Source organism: Bufo gargarizans, chromosome 2 (genome assembly GCF_014858855.1).
Source record: "Bufo gargarizans isolate SCDJY-AF-19 chromosome 2, ASM1485885v1, whole genome shotgun sequence".
In the NCBI taxonomy this organism is placed as follows: domain Eukaryota; kingdom Metazoa; phylum Chordata; class Amphibia; order Anura; family Bufonidae; genus Bufo; species Bufo gargarizans.
The window spans coordinates 237,204,426-237,225,073 of NC_058081.1; the positions used below are offsets into that span (position 1 = coordinate 237,204,426).

The window sequence follows — 20,648 nt, forward strand, 5'->3', positions numbered from 1 at the left end:
ATTTTTACCAGTGAAACCAATATAACATCTCAACATTCACAAATATACATTTCTGACATTCAAAAACAAAACAAAAACAAATCAGTGACCAATATAGCCACCTTTCTTTGCAAGGACACTCAAAAGCCTGCCATCCATGGATGCTGTCAGTGTTTTGATCTGTTCACCATCAACATTGCGTGCAGCAGCAACCACAGCCTCCCAGACACTGTTCAGAGAGGTGTACTGTTTTCCCTCCTTGTAAATCTCACATTTGATGATGGACCACAGGTTCTCAATGGGGTTCAGATCAGGTGAACAAGGAGGCCATGTCATTAGATTTTTTTCTTTTATACCCTTTCTTGCCAGCCACGCTGTGGAGTACTTGGACGTGTGTGATGGAGCATTGTCCTGCATGAAAATCATTTTTTTCTTGAAGGATGCAGACTTCTTCCTGTACCACTGCTTGAAGAAGGTGTCTTCCAGAAACTGGCAGTAGGACTGGGAGTTGAGCTTGACTCCATCCTCAACCCGAAAAGGCCCCACAAGCTCATCTTTGATGATACCAGCCCAAACCAGTACTCCACCTCCACCTTGCTGGCGTCTGAGTCGGACTGGAGCTCTCTGCCCTTTACCAATCCAGCCACGGGCCCATCCATCTGGCCCATCAAGACTCACTCTCATTTCATCAGTCCATAAAACCTTAGAAAAATCAGTCTTGAGATATTTCTTGGCCCAGTCTTGACGTTTCAGCTTGTGTGTCTTGTTCAGTGGTGGTCGTCTTTCAGCCTTTCTTACCTTGGCCATGTCTCTGAGTATTGCACACCTTGTGCTTTTGGGCACTCCAGTGATGTTGCAGCTCTGAAATATGGCCAAACTGGTGGCAAGTGGCATCTTGGCAGCTGCACGCTTGACTTTTCTCAGTTCATGGGCAGTTATTTTGCTCCTTGGTTTTTCCACAAGCTTCTTGCGACCCTGTTGACTATTTTGAATAAAACTCTTGATTGTTCGATGATCACGCTTCAGAAGCTTTGCAATTTTAAGAGTGCTGCATCCCTCTGCAAGATATCTCACTATTTTTGACTTTTCTGAGCCTGTCAAGTCCTTCTTTTGACCCATTTTGCCAAAGGAAAGGAAGTTGCCTAATAATTATGCACACCTGATATAGGGTGTTGATGTCATTAGACCACACCCCTTCTCATTACAGAGATGCACATCACCTAATATGCTTAATTGGTAGTAGGCTTTCGAGCCTATACAGCTTGGAGTAAGACAACATGCATAAAGAGGATGATGTGGTCAAAATACTAATTTGCCTAATAATTCTGCACTCCCTGTATATATATATAGTTACATATTTCGGGGACCAGGCGAGCCCACCACGTCACGTGACAAGGGTTGCAAAAGCCCTATAGGCAGATTCACCTCACACGCTGTTACGCCCTGCGCCGGGCCGTAACTCGAGCATAAATCGCCACCTGAAGCCTGCAAGCACACGCATGCAATAACACGAATCTTTTGCCGCCACTACCTGCCCGTTATAAGGTCGAAAGGACACCCCTGAGTGTTCCACTCGCAAGAAGACACACACAGGATAGTAAGCCTCATGGAACAACAACATACAGCCTCAGACTGCACACATACTCTTCATCGAGCTAACAGGTTCTTAAGGTTACAAGATTAGCCATCAAACTTTTCGGTTTAATGTATGAAAAATGGACAGCACTTGGTTAAAAAAAAATGATTAACAAGAGACATACATAAATGGCAAACAATTGTAAAATGAAAAGCAGAAAACATAGAAAGTTCTGAAACTTAGCAGTTGCATGGCAAAAGTCCTTTCCTCCCAGGAGATTTGGGCAGTTTAATGGTGCACAAACCAATTTGATTGGATCTCCCACTATATGACACTAAAATATCCCAGTTATTTAATTTTTATGTCATTCCTCAAAGGCCAGGCCTGAGGGGGATTCCCCCTCACACCTTTGACTCAGCCCCTCTGGGCTGAGCTTCATTACACATGCAGCCTGCCCCCCTGACCATCTAGGGAACAAGTGTGAAAATATCCAAGTTGGCAAGGTCAGTAATACCATAGTGCAGCTCAGAATACCATCCCAGAGAACCAAATACCACAGTGAGGCACAAAATACCTTCCCAGCAGCTGTCCCTCTGTGGTGGCCATCAATAACAGGTGAAGATACAGGCCCCAGCCCTTCTTCATAATTCATATCTCACCGTTCCAAGTCGTAGCATATCAAACGAGACATGTCCAGGACTCTTGGAAGGTGAGATCCATCTTTTAGGAAGATGAAGGCGAGTTGATACACCATGTCTGGTGTCCATGCGATGCCCCCATCATACCAAAGGTGATGAGCTGGATTTTGGAGACATCCGCCCCTCCTGAACAAGTCAGGATGGAAGTCCGCGATGGTCCGCTGGAATGACTAGGCGGAAGATACATTTTCCACATTGAAGTCGGTCCTGTGCGGCCCCTCCTGAACAAGTCAGGATGGAAGTCCGTGATGGTCCGCTGGAATGGCTAGGCGGAAGATACATTTTCTGCATTGAAGTCGGTCCTGTGCGGGTCACCGGTTTTGGTGACGCCCGAGTTCAAGAGTGAGTTTGTGGTACAGACCAATGCCTCTGAGATAGGCCTCGGAGCTATACTCTCTCAGGAAATAAATGGGGAGGAACATCCTGTTGTTTTCTTGAGCCACAAACTCACCCCAGCTGAGACTAGGTGTAGTGGAGAGAGAGTGCCTGGCCATCAATCAAATGGGCACTCGAGTCTCTCTGCTATGATCTGTTGGGGAGAAAGTTCTGTCTGGTGACTGACCACTCCCCTCTCAAGTGGATGAGCCAGGCCAAAGAGAGGAATGCTCGGGTCACCAGATTGTTCTTGTCATTACAGAACTTTAAGTTCTCAGTGGAACACAGGGCAGGCTGCTTACAGGGAAACGCAGATGCCCTGTCCCGGGTACACTGCTGACAAGTGTTAACCCCCTCAGGGTTGAACAAAGGGGGGAGGTATGTAGGAAGGCGCAAGGGTCATTCGTTGACGGAAGGTATGTGTCACCGAGGTTCCTGGCCTCGGTGAAGTAAGAGCCGGTATTTTCAGGTGTCAGCGGCAGCTAATGCTGATTGATACTTTGCTATTTTAGTATGGCTGTATAGCTGATCCGGGATGGCTCTTACTGGGAGTAGTTAAGGTGATGGGTGGGTGACTACTCCCCACATTCCAGCCCAGGTCTTGACTGGCCTATACAAACCCAGCCAGCAGTGTCAGCTGGGAGTGATTACCTCTCTCTGACAGAGTTGCTCTGGCAATCAATCGCTGGTGTGGGAACTGAGCTCTGTTCTGGGCTGAAAAGCTGAGACCTGTGTATTGGGCGAAGAGGCCAGAATGAATCCCCACTATATATATATATATATATATATATATATATATAGTTTACCCATTTTATGCACCCTTCACCTGTTTTCAAAGTTATACATATTGAAGCATAAGAAACTGTATTGACCATGACATGTGCATATTATTCTAAAGAGAAATGTGTAATCAGAAAATGACTTATTTAAATTACAGCAAGAAATTGTGCAATTTTCAAACAGGCCAAAGGGCCTAATATATGTGAAGACTCCCTGTCATTTGAGAACTGCTACGTGAGCCATAAATACAATGGACAGCAGGAGTTGACGACTTTTACTTATATGGAAGAGTTCAAGAGAGAACTAATAAGCTATATTAATATCACTTATTGTGAGTGGTGGATCCCGTGTTATCTATACAGAGATGTAACTTCTATAGTATAATAATAATAGCTACTGAAAAAGTTACCTTACAGAACAGGAAATCATGACCTAGTGTAATAATTGCAGGATAATATACATTTTTTAAATACAGATAGTGACATGGAAAAATTATTTTTTTTTAAATCACCAAAAATTCTAAACAATACGTTTAACATAAAACATGATTTAAATAATAGGTCTTTTTCTGATGACACATTTAATTTAAATGATTTGTAAGTCTGTCCTAGGGAGACTATTTTTATTTACATAAAACAAAGTAATGTTCAAAGGGAACTTTGCACTTGAATGGCATTAATAACTCAATACAAGTTTACGTAACATGATTTAGAGTAACCTTGTAAATTGTTTGGTTTGCTTATCTTGTACAACAATTTAATGACATGATGGACCAGACAGAAGTGCATTGTTGGAGAGACAGTTATACATTTAAAACATTCAGACAGTGAAATTGAGCTAAACCACTGTCTAGTCCAAACGAAGCCAGTAGAATTCTGAACAAGTATAGAAATAAATTATGAATAACTACAGTTATCTCTAAGGTGAGCATATAAAGTGCAGCAATATGTTTCAAATTTGTAATTTTATACATTTTTCCTTAGCTCTGTCCTAATGGATACTATTTTGCTCTTGACCCTAATGGTTATGTCCTGCTCCATCCAAATCTTCAACCAAAGGTATGAATGTGCTTTGTAAAATGTATTTTATGTATTATTGACCTGTAATTAATACAAAAAAATAAAATAAATACAACTGTTTCTTTAATGTATATTTTCAAGTTGAGAGAATAGATTGGATCTAACAAATATGGTCCTAATTAGTATTTATTATGAAAAATTGTATCCCACCCTGGAGGTTTTGAATTCAAGCTACAAACACCCCCACCCCCAATATGGTCTCACAATTTTTTTATGAGAAAATGAAGAAGGGAGCAGCAACATCAGTTCAAAGTTACTTTGAAGTACTGTGTCATTCTTCATCAACTTGCAAAGTATTAAACCGGACCTGTCACCTCTGCTGACATCTATGGATGGAGGGAAGGATAGACAGCAGGGTCAGACTGGGAACATAAAGTGGCCCTGGAAAAAAAAAATAAATGTAGCCTCAATGTTGTAGATGGGTCCAAACTGATAGCTGGTGGGGAAACACAAGTAGATGGGGCCAATAAAAGTTGGCAGGGTCAGTAATACCATAGTGCAGCTCAGAATACCATCCCAGAGAACCAAATACCACAGTGAGGCACAAAATACATTCCCAGCAGCTGTCCCTCTGTGGTGGCCATCAATAACTGCCATGTTCTGTCTTCCTCCTCCTCCTCCAATTGTCTATAATTTGGATATGGAGCAGGGGGCTTGTGAGATGAGATGTAGGCTACAACACCAAGCCAGACCCACCTTTACCATGCTGCCTGGACTTCCTCTAATAATGACCCCAATTGTTCCCCCAGTCGTATGTACCCAGCCAGCAGTAGTGAGGAGGGCTAGGGTGGCCCTATGGGCATCAGGTCACTGGGAAAATTCCTTATAGGGTCTATGGCCAATCCGCCCCTGATAGACAGACAGACAGACAGAATGTTCAATATGTAAGATCAACTTTCTTTGCTACTTCAGCCTATAGGCTTAGGTATTCCTATGGTAAATTTGAGGAAAAGAAGGCCTGGTTACCAGGTAAAATTGAATGCCAGTGAAAAGCTGAAAGAACTAACTTAGAAGGCTGTATTGTGTATCTATTTATAAGCATGCATTTGGTTTCCATAGTATAGTTGCTATTTTATCATATTTGAAAATCACATTTGAAAAATTTAAAAAGCTTTAACAGGGTTTTCCCATGACAACCATTTATTCTCTATGTACAGAATAGGGGATACATGTCTAATCTGCGGCGGTAACAGTGACTAGACCCCTGCTGATCAAACACTTCTTCCTATACTGTGGAAAGGGGATAAGTTGTTGTCATAGGACAACCCCTTTAGTGCTTTGAAAAAAAATCTGCCTTTGCCAAGCCTACTAATATGCTTTATCTTTGTATGGGCAACTTGATGCTTGGGGTGAACTCTGCTGTAAGAAATGTTAATAGATGATCTTAAAAGAGCAACAAAGTAAAAGTAGGAATTATAGAACCTTCACAGTTCTCATATAGTTATAACATTCTCAGTTATGGGCAAATTGTATAAAACGGGCAGTAGTAAAATATAACTTTTAATCTAATATCTAAAATTGAAAGCCCACAATTCTGTTCATAGACACCACTACCATTGGGCAAGTATCACCAGTGGTCCCTACCATCAAGGTTTATTCCTTAAAGATGGAGGGAGAAAAAAGAGGGTAAACTAACAAACTAACAGATTTGTCCTCAATGTGGCCATCCAGCTAAGGCTAAGACGCCACAGGCAAAACAAGGGACACCAGACATCATTTCTGGGAGCGAACCTTTGCCGCAGCACCCCCCATCTTACAAGGGGTATTTGGATCTGGAGGTGGGACCATACACCGCCCTGGATGGCCACATTGAGGACAAATCTGTCCATATTGAAGTAGTGTCAGCCCCGTGTCCCCTGACGATTCTGGGGCTATAAACTAGATAAAACGCGTATGGACACATACATCTATCATTATCTATCTACTTGAGCACTTATATAGGTTTTCTTGCACCCTTCATTATTAGTGGTGGAATCTACCCTGTGTCTGTTGTTGGTTGTCTCTCTTGGCTATATACACATACACGGACCAGACGGTGATACAGCAGCGTGGTTCTGGTCAGTTGAATACAGCAGTTTCCCTGTTTTTGGGGGAGGAGAACAACCTGAAGGTGTGCAATATTTGAAGCAAGTCACCACCTGTGTAGACTATCTGGTAAGAAGCGTTGCGTCTCAATGTTAGTTTACCCTCTTTTTTCTCCCTCCATCTTTAAGGAATAAACCTTGATGGTAGGGACCACTGGTGATACTTGCCCAATGGTAGTGGTGTCTATGAACAGAACTGTGGGCTTTCAATTTTAGATATTAGATTAAAAGTTATATTTTACTACGGCCCGTTTTATACAATTTGCTCTGCACATTGCGGTAGTCTGCTTGGACCATACAGGCCCATAAAGCAGAACAGCTTTAGGCTGTTTTTTGATCGAATTCATTCTCAGTTATGGGTCTACTCTGACTACTATATTCATATTTTATATTTTAATCATTTACTTTAACATAAGAAAGGTGGGGTTAAGGAATAAAGCACATTTTGGATACAGATGGAAACATTCTTAAAAAGATTTGCTACTTATCACTTATCACTCAGGAAGACCTAATATTCCCATGTGTTACCTAGGGAAACCATTCATAATTTAGATTGGAACTCTGTAAAGTAGGGATGTGCAAATTGATTGGTATGAACCCATTCATTCATCTGAAAAAATTCCCCACTGTGCCAGCTGACTAACATGGCCGCACATCTCACAAGACAATGATAATGTTGCATGTGTGCCATTAGTGTGAGTATCTTGTCCATACACAGGTGATATACCTACAAGAATGAACCAAAGCTTGTGCATGCCATGCTAAAATTTGTTTAGTGGCGCATGCTTATTCATTGATGCAGAGTTGTAGGCATATCATCCACACGTGTGCAGATACGCGCAGTAATGGCACATGCATGAGATTATTAAAGCAATGTGAGATGTGCAGCCATGTTAATTTGACTGGCAGAGGGAGCGTTTAGAGCTGTGGGGACACTTTTTTTGCAAGCTCAAATTTTTAAAGGTGGATGAAACTATTCACTCATCCCTAGTGTAAAGCTTTATTTCCCCTATAGAGGCACTGCAGGGAAACTGAACCTACCTGCCCAGGTTTTTGACACAGTTAACAGCTGATTGGTAGCGGTCCTGGTAGAGAAACACCCATCAATGGGCTTATCAGGGGATACTTTAAAGAGAAGATTATTGGTCAAAGTTAACATCATCTAGATTATTTTTTTATATTATGAATTATTTGTACTGTATTACATTTTTAGAACATCTACTATTGTGTTATCTGCATTTCAATATGCATTAGACAAATCTGAAGAAAGTGCCCTTTTACTTTATTGTATTTTTGTTTGACCTATGACAATAGTTTTCTTTGCCTTGTACAAACATTGGTTCATAAAAAATTTTTTCATGCGATTGTGTTTATACATTTATAATTTTTATCTGTATATCCCGTTGATTATTAGCATTTACACATGCACTATAATATACAATACAATGCAGGTCACCAAACTAAAAAATCCAAACAAATTTAATTAATTTAGTTAAAGGGAACCTGTCACCGGGATTTTGGGTATAGAACTGAGGACATGGGTTGCTAGATCGGTGCTAGCACATCCGCAATATCCAATCCCTATAGCTCTGTGTGCTTTTATTGTGTATAAAAAGAGATTTGATACATATGCAAATTAACCTGAGATGAGTCAAAGCTTGAAAATATGACTCTTCTCTGGTCACACAAGTAAGATATGACTCTTTTATGTTGTTTGCATATGTATCAAATCGGGTTTTATTACACAATAAAAGCACACAGAGCTATGGGGACTGGGTATTGGGGATGTGCTAGCGGCCATCTAGCAACCCATGTCCTCAGCTCTATACACAAAATCCCGGTGACAGGTTCCCTTTAAGGTTTTGTTGGAATGCCCTTGATGATAAATCCCCTTTCAGTGACATATTCCTAACAGTGATGCCAATCTCCTCATGCTGAACAATAAATGTAATCATGAGAATCATTAATTATCTTCATCATTTAAAAATTAATGCAATGAGTAATACAATAAATGAATGCAATACATTTAGACTAGCTTAGTTGTTATGTGTACTCATTTTAAGTAACAGATACTATCATGCTATACATTTTAATTGCATGATCATTAGGATAAATTCATACACTAGATTTGTTGCACAACTTAAAATCAGTTCCATACAACCCTTAGGTCAGATAGTTTGCGGGAGGCTGATCCACTGTGCCAACCAAGCAGTTTGACATTGGGCTATTCCTAAGGGCTTTATCCGCTACTTCTTGGAATAGTCTGGCTGCAGTTGGTTGCTGACCCACGGGGATCAGAGACATTGGTGTGTTGCACCAAAGAAATAGGCAAACATAGTCAATAACAGGACAAGATCAGGACAGGCAGAGTTTGTGCGAATCCGTGAAACAATCCAAGGGTGAGGGCAGGTGGCACAGATTCAGAATCCAGAAGACAGGCAGCAGTCAGTAAACAGTGATACAAATGGAGTATAGAAGTTTTATAGGCACTAGCTAAGTAGAGACAGACCTAGGAAGCTCTGAAGACAAGCAGAGATGAATTGCACAGGCTAGGAAGTGACGTCAGAGGAAAAGCTATAAAGGTGAGTTAATTAGCTCATTAGACAAGCTGCTGAGAACAGAGTCAGAAAAGGCATTAACCCCTTCAGTGCTGCAGGGAAAAGACTCACTAATGCACACACAGACTTTGGCCTGCAGCAAGGGACACAGGAGTCTGATGGGCAGGCAGAAGCTAAGTGAGTGATGCTGCTCCTGTGTCCGTCCTGGATAGTGGGAAGGTAGTGGGCACATAGCACCACATCAACATACAGAATAGAAATTTACCCTAAAAGTTCATCATACATTGCATGAAATGTTTTATGTCTGAAAACTAATTTGGTACTTTGGTTAATTTTCTTGCATTGCCTGTTTTGATTAGCATGCCATGTTTTTATGTTATTTTATTTTAATACTATCAAAACATACATCATTCAATACATCATTCAGTACATCATACGTCAATGCTATTCAGTGCCAAAACATTTTTTACTATTTTTTTTTTTTTAAAACATCATAAATGAGTGCATTTCTTATTACTTTATATTATGTTCTTCTGTCTTCTGCTCTTTTTTGGTTGGAATGGAAACATATCTATTCTGCATTGGCATTGCATGCTGCTTGATCTGGTCCTTCTGTTCATTATCCATTGCATGTAAGAAACTGTCTTCTTTTGCATTTTTATTATTTGTATCTATTATTCATGTATGTTTATTTATGAATGAAGAAGAGGATCAGAAATCTGAAACTAGTAATTGTCCTTTAATCTATAAATATACTTTACAGCACATTTGTAGTAAAGTATGAAGGGATCTTTTTGCACTCACATATCACCATCAAGATGGGAAATAGTCATAATTTGGCATTAACTGAGTGCTACTGTATTTATGCTCATTGCCAACTTGCACACAGTGAATTAATTTTCATTATTTGTCAAACAGTACAATCTCATGGATATGCTATAGTGCAGTAATATCCTATTTACACATAAAGTTTTTGTTTTTTTCAGGATTATCTCAGTTTTAGCTGGCCCCTCCTAGTGTGATTGACCTAATAAAAGAATCACCCTTCCCTGATTTGTTCTGGTTCTGCTCTCTGGTTACATCCAGTGATCTTCCAGTCCTGAGCTTGTTTACCCCTGGTCAAGCTACAGACAGGGTCACTAGTGCTGCTGCAGCTAATGACTGGCCTCAACAGCAATGTGTGACCCAGCAGTGACGTGCCACTTCAGGACACATGACCACATAGGCCAGTCATTGGTTGCAGTGGTGCTCATGAGCCTATCTATAGTCTGACCATCAGTAAACAATCCTGGAATTGGAAGAATGATGAATGCAGCAAGGGTGCAGAACTTGAGACTGGTAAAGTATGATTCTTTCATTCGGTCAAACACGGAAAAAGATCTACCTGAATACCAAAGGAGTCCTGGAAAATCCCTTAAGGTATTTTTAGGTTTATCTGCAGATATGCGTGCTAAGAAAACTTTGGAGATATAAGAACATATTATTAATACTATACATACAGTATATAGATGGACTTAGTATTTTTGGAACACTTGAAGTCCTGGGTCCCACAGCAAATCTGTAACAATCCCCCCACCTACCATGTGCTTTCCATAATTCTGGTATCTTCTTATGTGGCAGAGGGGGTCTTTGGGCCTTCACAGGCTCTTGAGCCTGGTAGCAAATACTGCCTCTGCACCCCTTATAGCTAATAAGTAGTACATAAGTAAGGCACATCATTTGTTTTTAATGTACTTCCTTAAAAAGCGGTTTTATTAATTATAAACACTATTTTGTATTGATTTAAAGAATAGACATAATTTTCATGAATTACATATTCCAAATAACCTTGCATAAGGGTATATTGACCACTAACTAAAAGGAATTAATGATGAGCCATAGAATTTTAGATCAAAATTTCAAAAATTAGGGTCAAATCTAAATTATTTTAATTAATTATTTATTTCAATTATTTGGTTCCGTTCATGTTGATTGATAGGTGGAGATGACACATTTTATTGTATAATATGGCACCTTAGGGCATTTGAAATGTTCTCCATTTATCGCAGTCTGAATTTATAGAATACAATTTTAACAGAGCAGGGTGATAGAACTATAATACTTTAAAGAGGAACTTCTGCAAAAAAAATAATGTTTCTGTGACCTGGTAGAAAGGTACATGATGTAATCTGTAGTGAATGTAATCTTCACATCAGTGACTGTATTTGTGAGCTATCCCCTCCCTTCTGTCATGTGACCGGCAATCAGACTCTCAAAATCACCCAGCATCTTATGTGTGGACCCAGCATCTATGTATTCCTATGGGAGCCTATAGGAATAAACAGAGAAGTAACTGACTTCCTGTCCTGTGTCAGTTGGTCACATGACACAGCTGAGGATCAGAAAAGAGGGGTTAGCTCAAAATACAGTCACTGATGAAAAGATTACATTATGCACCTTTCTAACAGGTCAGAGAACAACATTTTTTGCAGTGGTTCTTCTTTAACTAGTCTGGATCTGTTCTTGTAGCACTGGTATCTACAAGTGAGCTCATGCAATTCTGTGTTGATGTAATGTGAAAAATGTTCAATTGTAAAAAAAAAAAAAAAATTATCTTCTGCAACCAGTAACAATCCCTCCCTGTATACATCATAATATACTGTACATAGATAAAACTTACCATTGTTCACATGCCGCTATGCAATGACATGTTGTCTAGCACCACATCACTATACATGGACCATGGCAACTGATTGCAAGCATGGTTGGAATATCTATTTAGTTTAATAGGATTTATTATAAAGCAGTGTTTTTATGGAGCCATAATTAACAGTGACAGACAAAACTCAATGTGATGTCAACTTTTGTCAAAGGATATGATAAATGAGGAATGGTAAATCCAGCTACGTACATGCAACATTTTCTGGTAATTATGTAGGGAAAATATAGTTTAAAGGGGTTCTCCTTATACAGCTGATCAGCGGGGGTGCCGGCTGTCAGACCCCCACCGACCTGATAATGATGACCTATCCTGAGGATAGGTCATCAATAGTAAAAAGTGGGCAACCCCTTTATTTAACACTATTATCTTTAGTTGTATTGCTTGCCTACAATAATTCTACATAGCCATTACTAAGATAAAAGAATTGTGTTACTGCCTTTGCATTGTAATAGTATTCTAGATCTTAGCTGTGTGTTATTAGATATTCCATCATTTTAGTATATCTATATAATATGTTGCTGAAAATGGTTATTGTTTCATAGCGCAACAAATCAAAAGGGGTAAGTTACATTTCTAGTTTAGCATAGTTTAGGCTCTTTTTATAGATTAAACTAGCACAATCAGGCAAAGCTATTGTTTTATACTGTTTATTCTATGCTCTAGAATCAAAAATCCCAGGACCCAGTAACACTAGACTTTTTGGATGCAGAACTTGAAAATGAACATAAAGTGGAGGTAAGGTATCATCTTTATCACCTGTTTATGAGCAGTTCTATAATCACCCCACATTTCTTCTAGCTTAAAGGGGTTATCTTATGACTAATGTGGAAAATGAGAATCAGACATCACATACTACATCACAATCTGTAACAAAGCTAGAACCAGACCTGTACCCCACATGGATCCTGAGCTCCTCTTTCATTTCTTAAAATTCTCTTCTAGATTTATTTCAAGCTGGCAGCTCAAGGGATGTGTCCTTTCTACTGCAGCTCTCTGCCTGTCACCACTCAGGGGGCACATCCTTTCTGCTACAGATCTCTCCCTTTAGTTGTCACAGCTTCTAAAGCCTCATGCACACGTCCGTGAAACACGGACCGTGTGATACCGGCCTGGATTCCTTCTGAGTGCAGGAGCGTACAGTGTCATTGGATGCTATGACACCGTGCACTTCCTGCTGCCGCCGCAGTACAGTAATACACTGGTATAGGTCATGACGCCGTGCGCTCCTGCACTCAGAAGAAATCCAGGCCGGTATCACACGGTCCGTGTTTCACGGACGTGTGCATGAGGCTTAACATATGATATAGCTAGGGGCAGTTGAAGGATGAACTGAGCACATGTGCAGTAGACAGAGAAATAAGTAAGATAACAAACAGCAGGTGGCAATGCAGTAATAGTATAGTAATATATGTATGTGATATTAGGCATGATAACTTTATAGTTGGAAACTCTGAAAAGGAAGTGAAACTTTCAAAAACGAAAGCAGTCTACTATTACTGTTTGTGTCTCTTGAACTATGGCAGAGTTCAAGCTATTCCTGACTCTGTTTACACCTGCATTACAAGCTCTGTTTGGAGCCTCTTGCAGATTCAATCAGATTTCATAGGAAATATAGTATTTTAGTTCAATAGTGTTGATCACGAATATTGTTATCGCAAATTTCTATTGCGAATATCAACACTTCAAGAATTTGCAAAGATGTAGAATGTAATGCTATATATTCGTAATTCGCGAATATTCTAGATATTTTTTTTCATCAGTAACCTCCCTTCTTGCTTGTGGGCCAATGAGAAGGCTGCAATGTCTTTGTCTGAGCTTAGCAACATCCCTAGCAACCAATAGGAAAGTTGCCTACCCCTTACTATATAAGAACCTCCCCAGCATTTTCTGCATTTTTTTTTGCAGTTCTGAGAGAGAGAGCAGTAGCATTGCTGTGCTCTGTGCTTTCATCTGGATCCTATTCCTTATCCAATTACATTAGATAGTTAGTTAGTTAGTTAGTTAGTTAGCTCATATATTTAATACAGATAGTTAGTGAGAGATAGTCAGTGTAGGTTATATCCTGATATAGTGTAGCTGATAGATTCCAGTGCAGGGTGTTAGGTAGTGTGATAGGAATTACTGTTTCTATGTTGTCCATACATACGTGCTACAGACATAGTGCTGTGATGTCACAACAATACTTAATGCACCAATCACTAATATCTACTCAGACCTGATAAATTGGGAATTTGCATGTATTGCGCAAAAAATATGCGCATCATTAGTGCCGATTTGCGCAATAATGACTGGAGATCACGAATTCTAAAATTTGCTAATTTATTGTGAATATTATGCGAAAAATTCATGAAATATTGTGAAAACGAATATTGCCTATGCCGCTCATTACTATTCACCATTACTAATCTGGAAATGCATCTGAAAATCCAATGCAAGCGCATGCATAGCATAAACTAGGCTTCAAATAATGTGTGGATTTTTAGGCTATATGGATGTAGGTATGGAATTTTTTTGGGGGGAAAACATCTAAACTATTAGAAATATACACTGGGATAGATTTACTATTGAAAACGAGACAGAATTATGTCTTAATCTAAGGCAGAATTCTGGTGCAGAGGCCATATGCCACATTTATTAAGTGTCATAGGCACGTTCTTTGCCTCTGCCAAGGTGTAAAAAAATAAGGCGTAGCTTAACGGTGGAGGGGGCATGGATTTAGATGCACTACTATTGTTCAAAAATTTGGGTGTGTGATTTGGGCACAAGGTAAGCCACCTAAAGGGTATTAACCCCTTTGTGACCATCAATATGCCTTTTTATAGCGGTCACTAAGGGGCCTTAAGCTAGACTGTTGCCTTTTCATGGCAGCCTAGTCTAAGCACTGCACAGGTCTCTTGTCCTGCGAAATGTAGGAGCTTTGCTCTCAGATGAAAGATGAGCTCCTGCTCTAATGGCTAAGCTCGGCAGAATCACTGATCCTGGCCATTTAACCCCTTAAATATTGCAGTCAATAGTGACTATAGTATCTAAATGATTTCAAAGGGAGTGGGCTGCTACATTTAAAAAGTGATTAAAATGTGATATGTACTCCAAAATGATATCAACAAAAACTACAGATCAATTTCTAAAATCAAGCCCCTGATATGGCTCTGTAGAAGGAAAAATAAATTGCATGATAGGATGCATGATGGGCACTGGGCTTTATTGTGCAAATGTAGTAAGACTTAAAATATATATATTTGGTATGTTAGTTATGCTGTAAAGGAAATTTACAGCATAAAAAAAAAACTATGACAATATTGCTTTTTGCCCCAGAAAGAGTTAATAAAAGTCATGCCTCAACTATGTGTACCCCAAAATGGTGCATTAAAAATTGCAACTTTTCTCACAAAAACCAAGCTCTCATCGACATAAATGTAAAAAAGTTATAGCTCTTAGAATGTGACTCAAAAATGAAAAAAATAAAAAATAAAATGCTAGGTCACTAAAGGCCTAAAAACATTAGACAGTCACTGTGAGGATTTTTTTGACTGTTACATTTCACTTAGTATTAGTAAATTTGCCTCTATGTGTTTTACTGCATATCATAGATTTGGACATTTGATTATCCCACTCAGTAAAGTTGGAAATTGGTCTACAAAGACAGATGACTAGGATTCAGCTGTATTTTATCCTTTTTAGATACGTAATAAAATGATAGATGGAGAAATTGGGGAACGGACCTTTCATACTTTAGTCAAATCTCAAGATGAGGTAAGAATCCATCTAGATAAAAGAATAGTAAATGGAGATGTATTGTTCGCATAATTGCTTTGTTTAATGTTGTAGATAGCATTGAAATACATGTAAGCAGGGAGAATGCTGTTAATGTTAAAATATGATAATTTATTATATAAAAATATTTTTATTACCTGTTTACTAAAACATATTTAAGTCATGGTTATATAATGAACATGGACATAAGGTCCACACTTTTAGCTTTCATTTGACGGTATCCACATAAAAATTGGATGAAGTGTTTAGGTGTTTCAGCTCCTTTACATGTGGCACACTGTTTTTAAAGGGACCTAAAGTAATTGGACTATTGACTCAAAGGCTGTTTCATGGGCAGGCATGGGCAATTCCTTCATTATTCTCAATTAAGCACATAAAAGAAAAGGCCTGGAATTGATTTGAGGTGTGGTGCTTGCATTTTGAAGCTTTTGCTGATAAGTAAACATGCGGTCAAAGGAGCTCTCTATGCAGGTGAAACAAGCCATCCTTCATCTGCGAAAACAGAAAAAACCCATCCAAGAAATTGCTACACTATTAGGAGTGGCAAAATCAACAGTTTGGTACATCCTAAAAAATAAAGAAAACACTGGTGACCTCAACAATGCAAAAAGACCTGGACACCAAAGGAAGACAACAGTGGTAGATGATCGAAGAATAATTACCATGGTGAAGAGAAACCCCTTCACAACAGCCAACAAAGTGAACAATACTCTCCATGATATAGGCGTATCAATATCCAAATCTACCATAAAGGGAAGACTGCATGAAAGTAAATACAGAGAGTTCACTGCACGGTGCAAGTCACTCATAAGCTTCAAGAATAAGAAGACTAGATTATACTTTGCTAAAAAAAATCTAAAAAAAACCTGCATACTTCTGAAAGAACATTCTTTGGACAGATGAAACCTCAACTTCTACCAGAATGATGGAAAGAACAAAGTATGGCGAAGGCATGGTACAGCTCATGATCCAAAGCATACCACATCATCTGTAAAACATGGCGGAGGCAATGGGATGGTTTCAGCATGCATGGCTGCCAGTGGCACTGGGTCCCTAGTGTTTTTTGATAATGTGACACAGGACAGAAGCAGCCGGATGAATTCTGGGGTTTTCAGAGACATATTGTGTGGTCAAATCCAGCCAAATGCAGCCAAACAGATTGGTTGGCGTTTCATAATCTGATGAACAATGAGCCAAAACATAAAGCCAAAGCAATCCAGGAGTTTATTAAAGCAAAGAAGTGGAATATTCTTGAATGGCCAAGTCAGTCACCTGATCTGAACCCAATAGAGCATTTCACTTGTTAAAGACTAAACCTCAGACCGAATGGCCCACAAACAAACAGCAACTGAAAACCGCTGCAGTAAAAGCATGGCAGAGCATTAAAAATAAGGAAACACAGCGTCTGGTGATGTCCATGAGTTCCAGACTTCAGGCAGTCATTGCCAACAGAGGGTTTTCCACCAAGTATTAGAAATTAACATTTTACTTACAATTATTTAATTTGTCCAATTACTTTTGGTCCCCTGAAATGAAGGGATTGCGTTTCAAAATGCTTTAGTCCCTCACATTTTTATGAAATCCTTAAACCCAGTGAATTAAAGCTGAAAGTTTGAACTTGAACAGCATCTGAATTGTTTTGTTCAAAATCAATTGCGGTAATGTACAGAACAAAAATTTGATAAAAGTTGTCTCTGTCCAAATATATATGGACCTAACTGTACATATATATATATATATATATATATATATATATATATTCATATGCTATTTCAAAAATGAATGTGTGGGCTATAATTAATATGGAAGTAGTGCATTTCAATTTTGCTATGTGGCATGTAAAACACCCCAGGAAAACCCTGAAAAAACACTGCACTATGTGTGGAACTCTTCTTATAGGGAAGGTTTAGCTCAAATGAAACTAATCAAAATGATATATTTTTTTTATTGTTCTAGAGGTATATTGACAAAGCGAACAGGACATACACTTGGGGACCAGTGAACGGAACAGACTATAGGTATCAACATTTTAACTTATTTTATTATTTTGACTTGCAAGCACCTAATCTAATGTAATGTTCACATGGAAGTAACAGTCACATCTCTTATCTGCAGTAATATACAAATCCTGACATTTAATGCAGCTCTTCTTCAAGTATTAACATACATTAATCATTAAGGGGTTCTCCGGGATTTTAATATTGATGACTTATCCAACACGCAACACCCCTGCCACTCAGCTGTATGAGGCGACGGAGCGCGCAGTGTGCATGTGCCGTCTCCTCCTCTCTTCCTGCTGCTATGACTATGGGAAAGCAGCAATGAGCGGGAAGGGAGATGGCACTTGCACACTGTTCACCTCATCTCCTCATACAGCTGATTGGCGGGGGTGCCAGGTGTTGGACCCCCGCCGATCTGATATTGATGACCTATCCTGATAACTCCTTTAAATACAATAAAAATATCTTAACTCATTTCACCAAGTAAAAATGTGGAATGGTACATTTGATTTATAGTTATGATATATTTGGTTTATAGTTATATAGTATAGTGTAGGGGTAGGAACTGTAGTTTCACAGCAGCTGGAGCACCAAATGTTGCTGACCTCTGGTATATTGGGTAAGGTTAAAAAAGACACAGATCCTTCAAGTCAAAACCTGCTTAAGGTTACATTGACAATATAAAACCCAGATCAATCGTTTCAAAAGTCCAGCTCACCTGTAATTCCGTCGTGCACGGCAAAAGTTGAAGTTAAACTTGTATAGTAACGTAAAAACAAAGGTGATCCGGCACTGAAGGGTCCTATTTTCAACTTTTCTTTATTGCCAAAACTTGAACATATATGGAACAGGACAGGAAGGACCTCTTAGGGAGAAGGACCCTTCAGTGCCGGATCACTTTTGTTTTTACATTGACAACAGACATGTTCTTTCATAAATCCCATGACACAATAAGATACCCCGATAATCCATAACTGGAAAGTGATTTGAATAACAGTCATTATCTTATTACATTAGCAACTGTCAAAGGGTAAGATACATGAGGAGGAAAGTGGACAGTCAGTACACTCCATTACAATGATATTCCTAATGGCATGATAAGGCAAAAATTAGCACCTGTACCCATCTCCATGTTGACCTAACCAATGTTCTTATATCCACCACATCTCAGATCAGAACCAATGGGGAGGTAGCTATGCATGTGCACAGTTCTGTCTATTCACTTCTAGGAACTGAAACAGCCAAAACTGCTTGCATACCCTAATAGAAGTGATTGGAGAAAGTTGTGCACATGTGTGGTCACCTCCGAATTTACTTGACAAATAGATGTGGCAGCTAGCAGGCACCTCAACAAGGCAAGATAGGATTTGGGTGTCTCTCATTCTCAATATACTATAGTAGTGGGTTCCACATGTTTTAGATTTATGACATCCTAGCAGAAGGACCTGGCTTTGCTGGGTATATTTCATCTATTTCATTTAATGTTTGTTTGTCATTAAAATATATCAACAGTATACCCCATAACAGTGACCTCTACAGCACCCCGCCCCTTTAACAGTGAACTCCACAGTCCCCCACCCCTTAACACTGACCACCCCCACAGTGCCCCTCTACTTTAAAATGGGACTTCCACAGCAGCCCATCCCCTTAACTTTGACCTTCACAGCAGCCCGCCCCCTTTAACAGTGAGTTTCATAGCACGCCACTTCCTTGACAGTGACCGCCTCAGGGGCCCACCCCCTTAACAGTGACCTCCACAGTACCCCACTACCTTAACAGTGACCTCACATTACCCTGCCGCTTTAACAGTGTCCTCCACAGCAGTTGCCCCTTTAATAGTGGCTCCTGCCCTCTTAACAGTGACCTCCACAGTGTCCGCCCCTTAAACAGTGACCTCCACAGCGGCCTGCCCCCTTAACAGTAACACCCACAGTGAACACCTTTTTAACAGTGACCTCCACAGTGCCCGCACCTTTAACAGTGACCTCCACATAGCCCTGCCTCTTTAATGCTAAGGCTACACGATGACATGTGTCACGCAACATTTTGTATCAACAATTTTTATAATGATAGGCTATGGTGTCGCACTGCGACATATGACATGCTGCGACTGTGACATGACAGTTGCAAAAAATCCATCCAAGATAGATTTTTCTGCGACTGTTGCAATGCAGTCGCAGCATCTCACATGTCACAGTGCAACACCGTAAACTATAATTATAAAAATTGTCGTGCGACATTGGTGCAACATTAATGTTGCGCGACACATGTAGCAGTGTAGTTGTGCCCTAAGTGTCATGCGACTTATTGTTGCACGACATATGTCGTCGTGTATCCCTAGCGTAAGGCTGATCTACAGCAGTGAAAAAAATGGCTGGGTTGTTATGGAAAACTGGAGTAAAACTGTGTGTATGTGGAGACAAAGGGCCTGCAAGCTTCTATTGACTGATAAGTGACATGTGACCGTGTGTATGAAAGCTGGGATATGAAGAGAGAGACTCGCAGGCTTGTATTGGCTAATTAAGGTAATTTTTGGTGAATATTTTAGGAATGGTATGTCCTAGAGAGCTGTGACGCCCACAAGATTTCTTTCCAGGTAGCAAGGGATGTGTATGCCAAGTTTCATTGAAATCGATGGTTGCGTTTTTGAGTGATCACGGAACATGGATACATACATCCTTCTTTATATATATATATATATATATATATATATATATATATACAGTACAGACCAAAAGTTTGGACACACCTTCTCATTCAAAGTGTTTTCTTTATTTTCATGACTATGAAAATTGTAGATTCACACTGAAGGCATCAAAACTATGAATGAACACATGTGGAATTACATACCTAACAAAAAAGTGTGAAACAACAGAAAATATGTCATATTCTAGGTTCTTCAAAGTAGCCACCTTTTGCTTTGATTACTGCTTTGCACACTCCTGACATTCTCTTGATGAGCTTCAAGAGGTAGTCACCTGAAATGGTCTTCCAACAGTCTTGAAGGAGTTCCCAGAGATGCTTAGCACTTGTTGGCCCTTTTG

At 39.6% G+C, this 20,648-nt stretch overlaps 1 protein-coding gene across 11 annotated transcripts in view; it reads left to right on the plus strand.

Annotated features, from left to right (window-relative positions):
• CACNA2D1 (calcium voltage-gated channel auxiliary subunit alpha2delta 1) overlaps positions 1–20,648 on the plus strand; it is an 840,216-nt gene that overhangs the window by 749,795 nt on the left and 69,773 nt on the right. For 5 of the 11 annotated variants that reach the window (XM_044280115.1, XM_044280114.1, XM_044280117.1 and 2 more), the window contains exons 18-22: positions 4,392–4,466; positions 5,400–5,456; positions 12,494–12,565; positions 15,512–15,583; positions 17,561–17,622. In XM_044280115.1, the coding sequence (XP_044136050.1) occupies positions 4,392–4,466; positions 5,400–5,456; positions 12,494–12,565; positions 15,512–15,583; positions 17,561–17,622 (338 nt within the window). The remainder of the gene's footprint in view (positions 1–4,391; positions 4,467–5,399; positions 5,457–12,493; positions 12,566–15,511; positions 15,584–17,560; positions 17,623–20,648) is intronic. The other 6 variants (XM_044280119.1, XM_044280121.1, XM_044280123.1 and 3 more) reach the window with 2 other exon arrangements.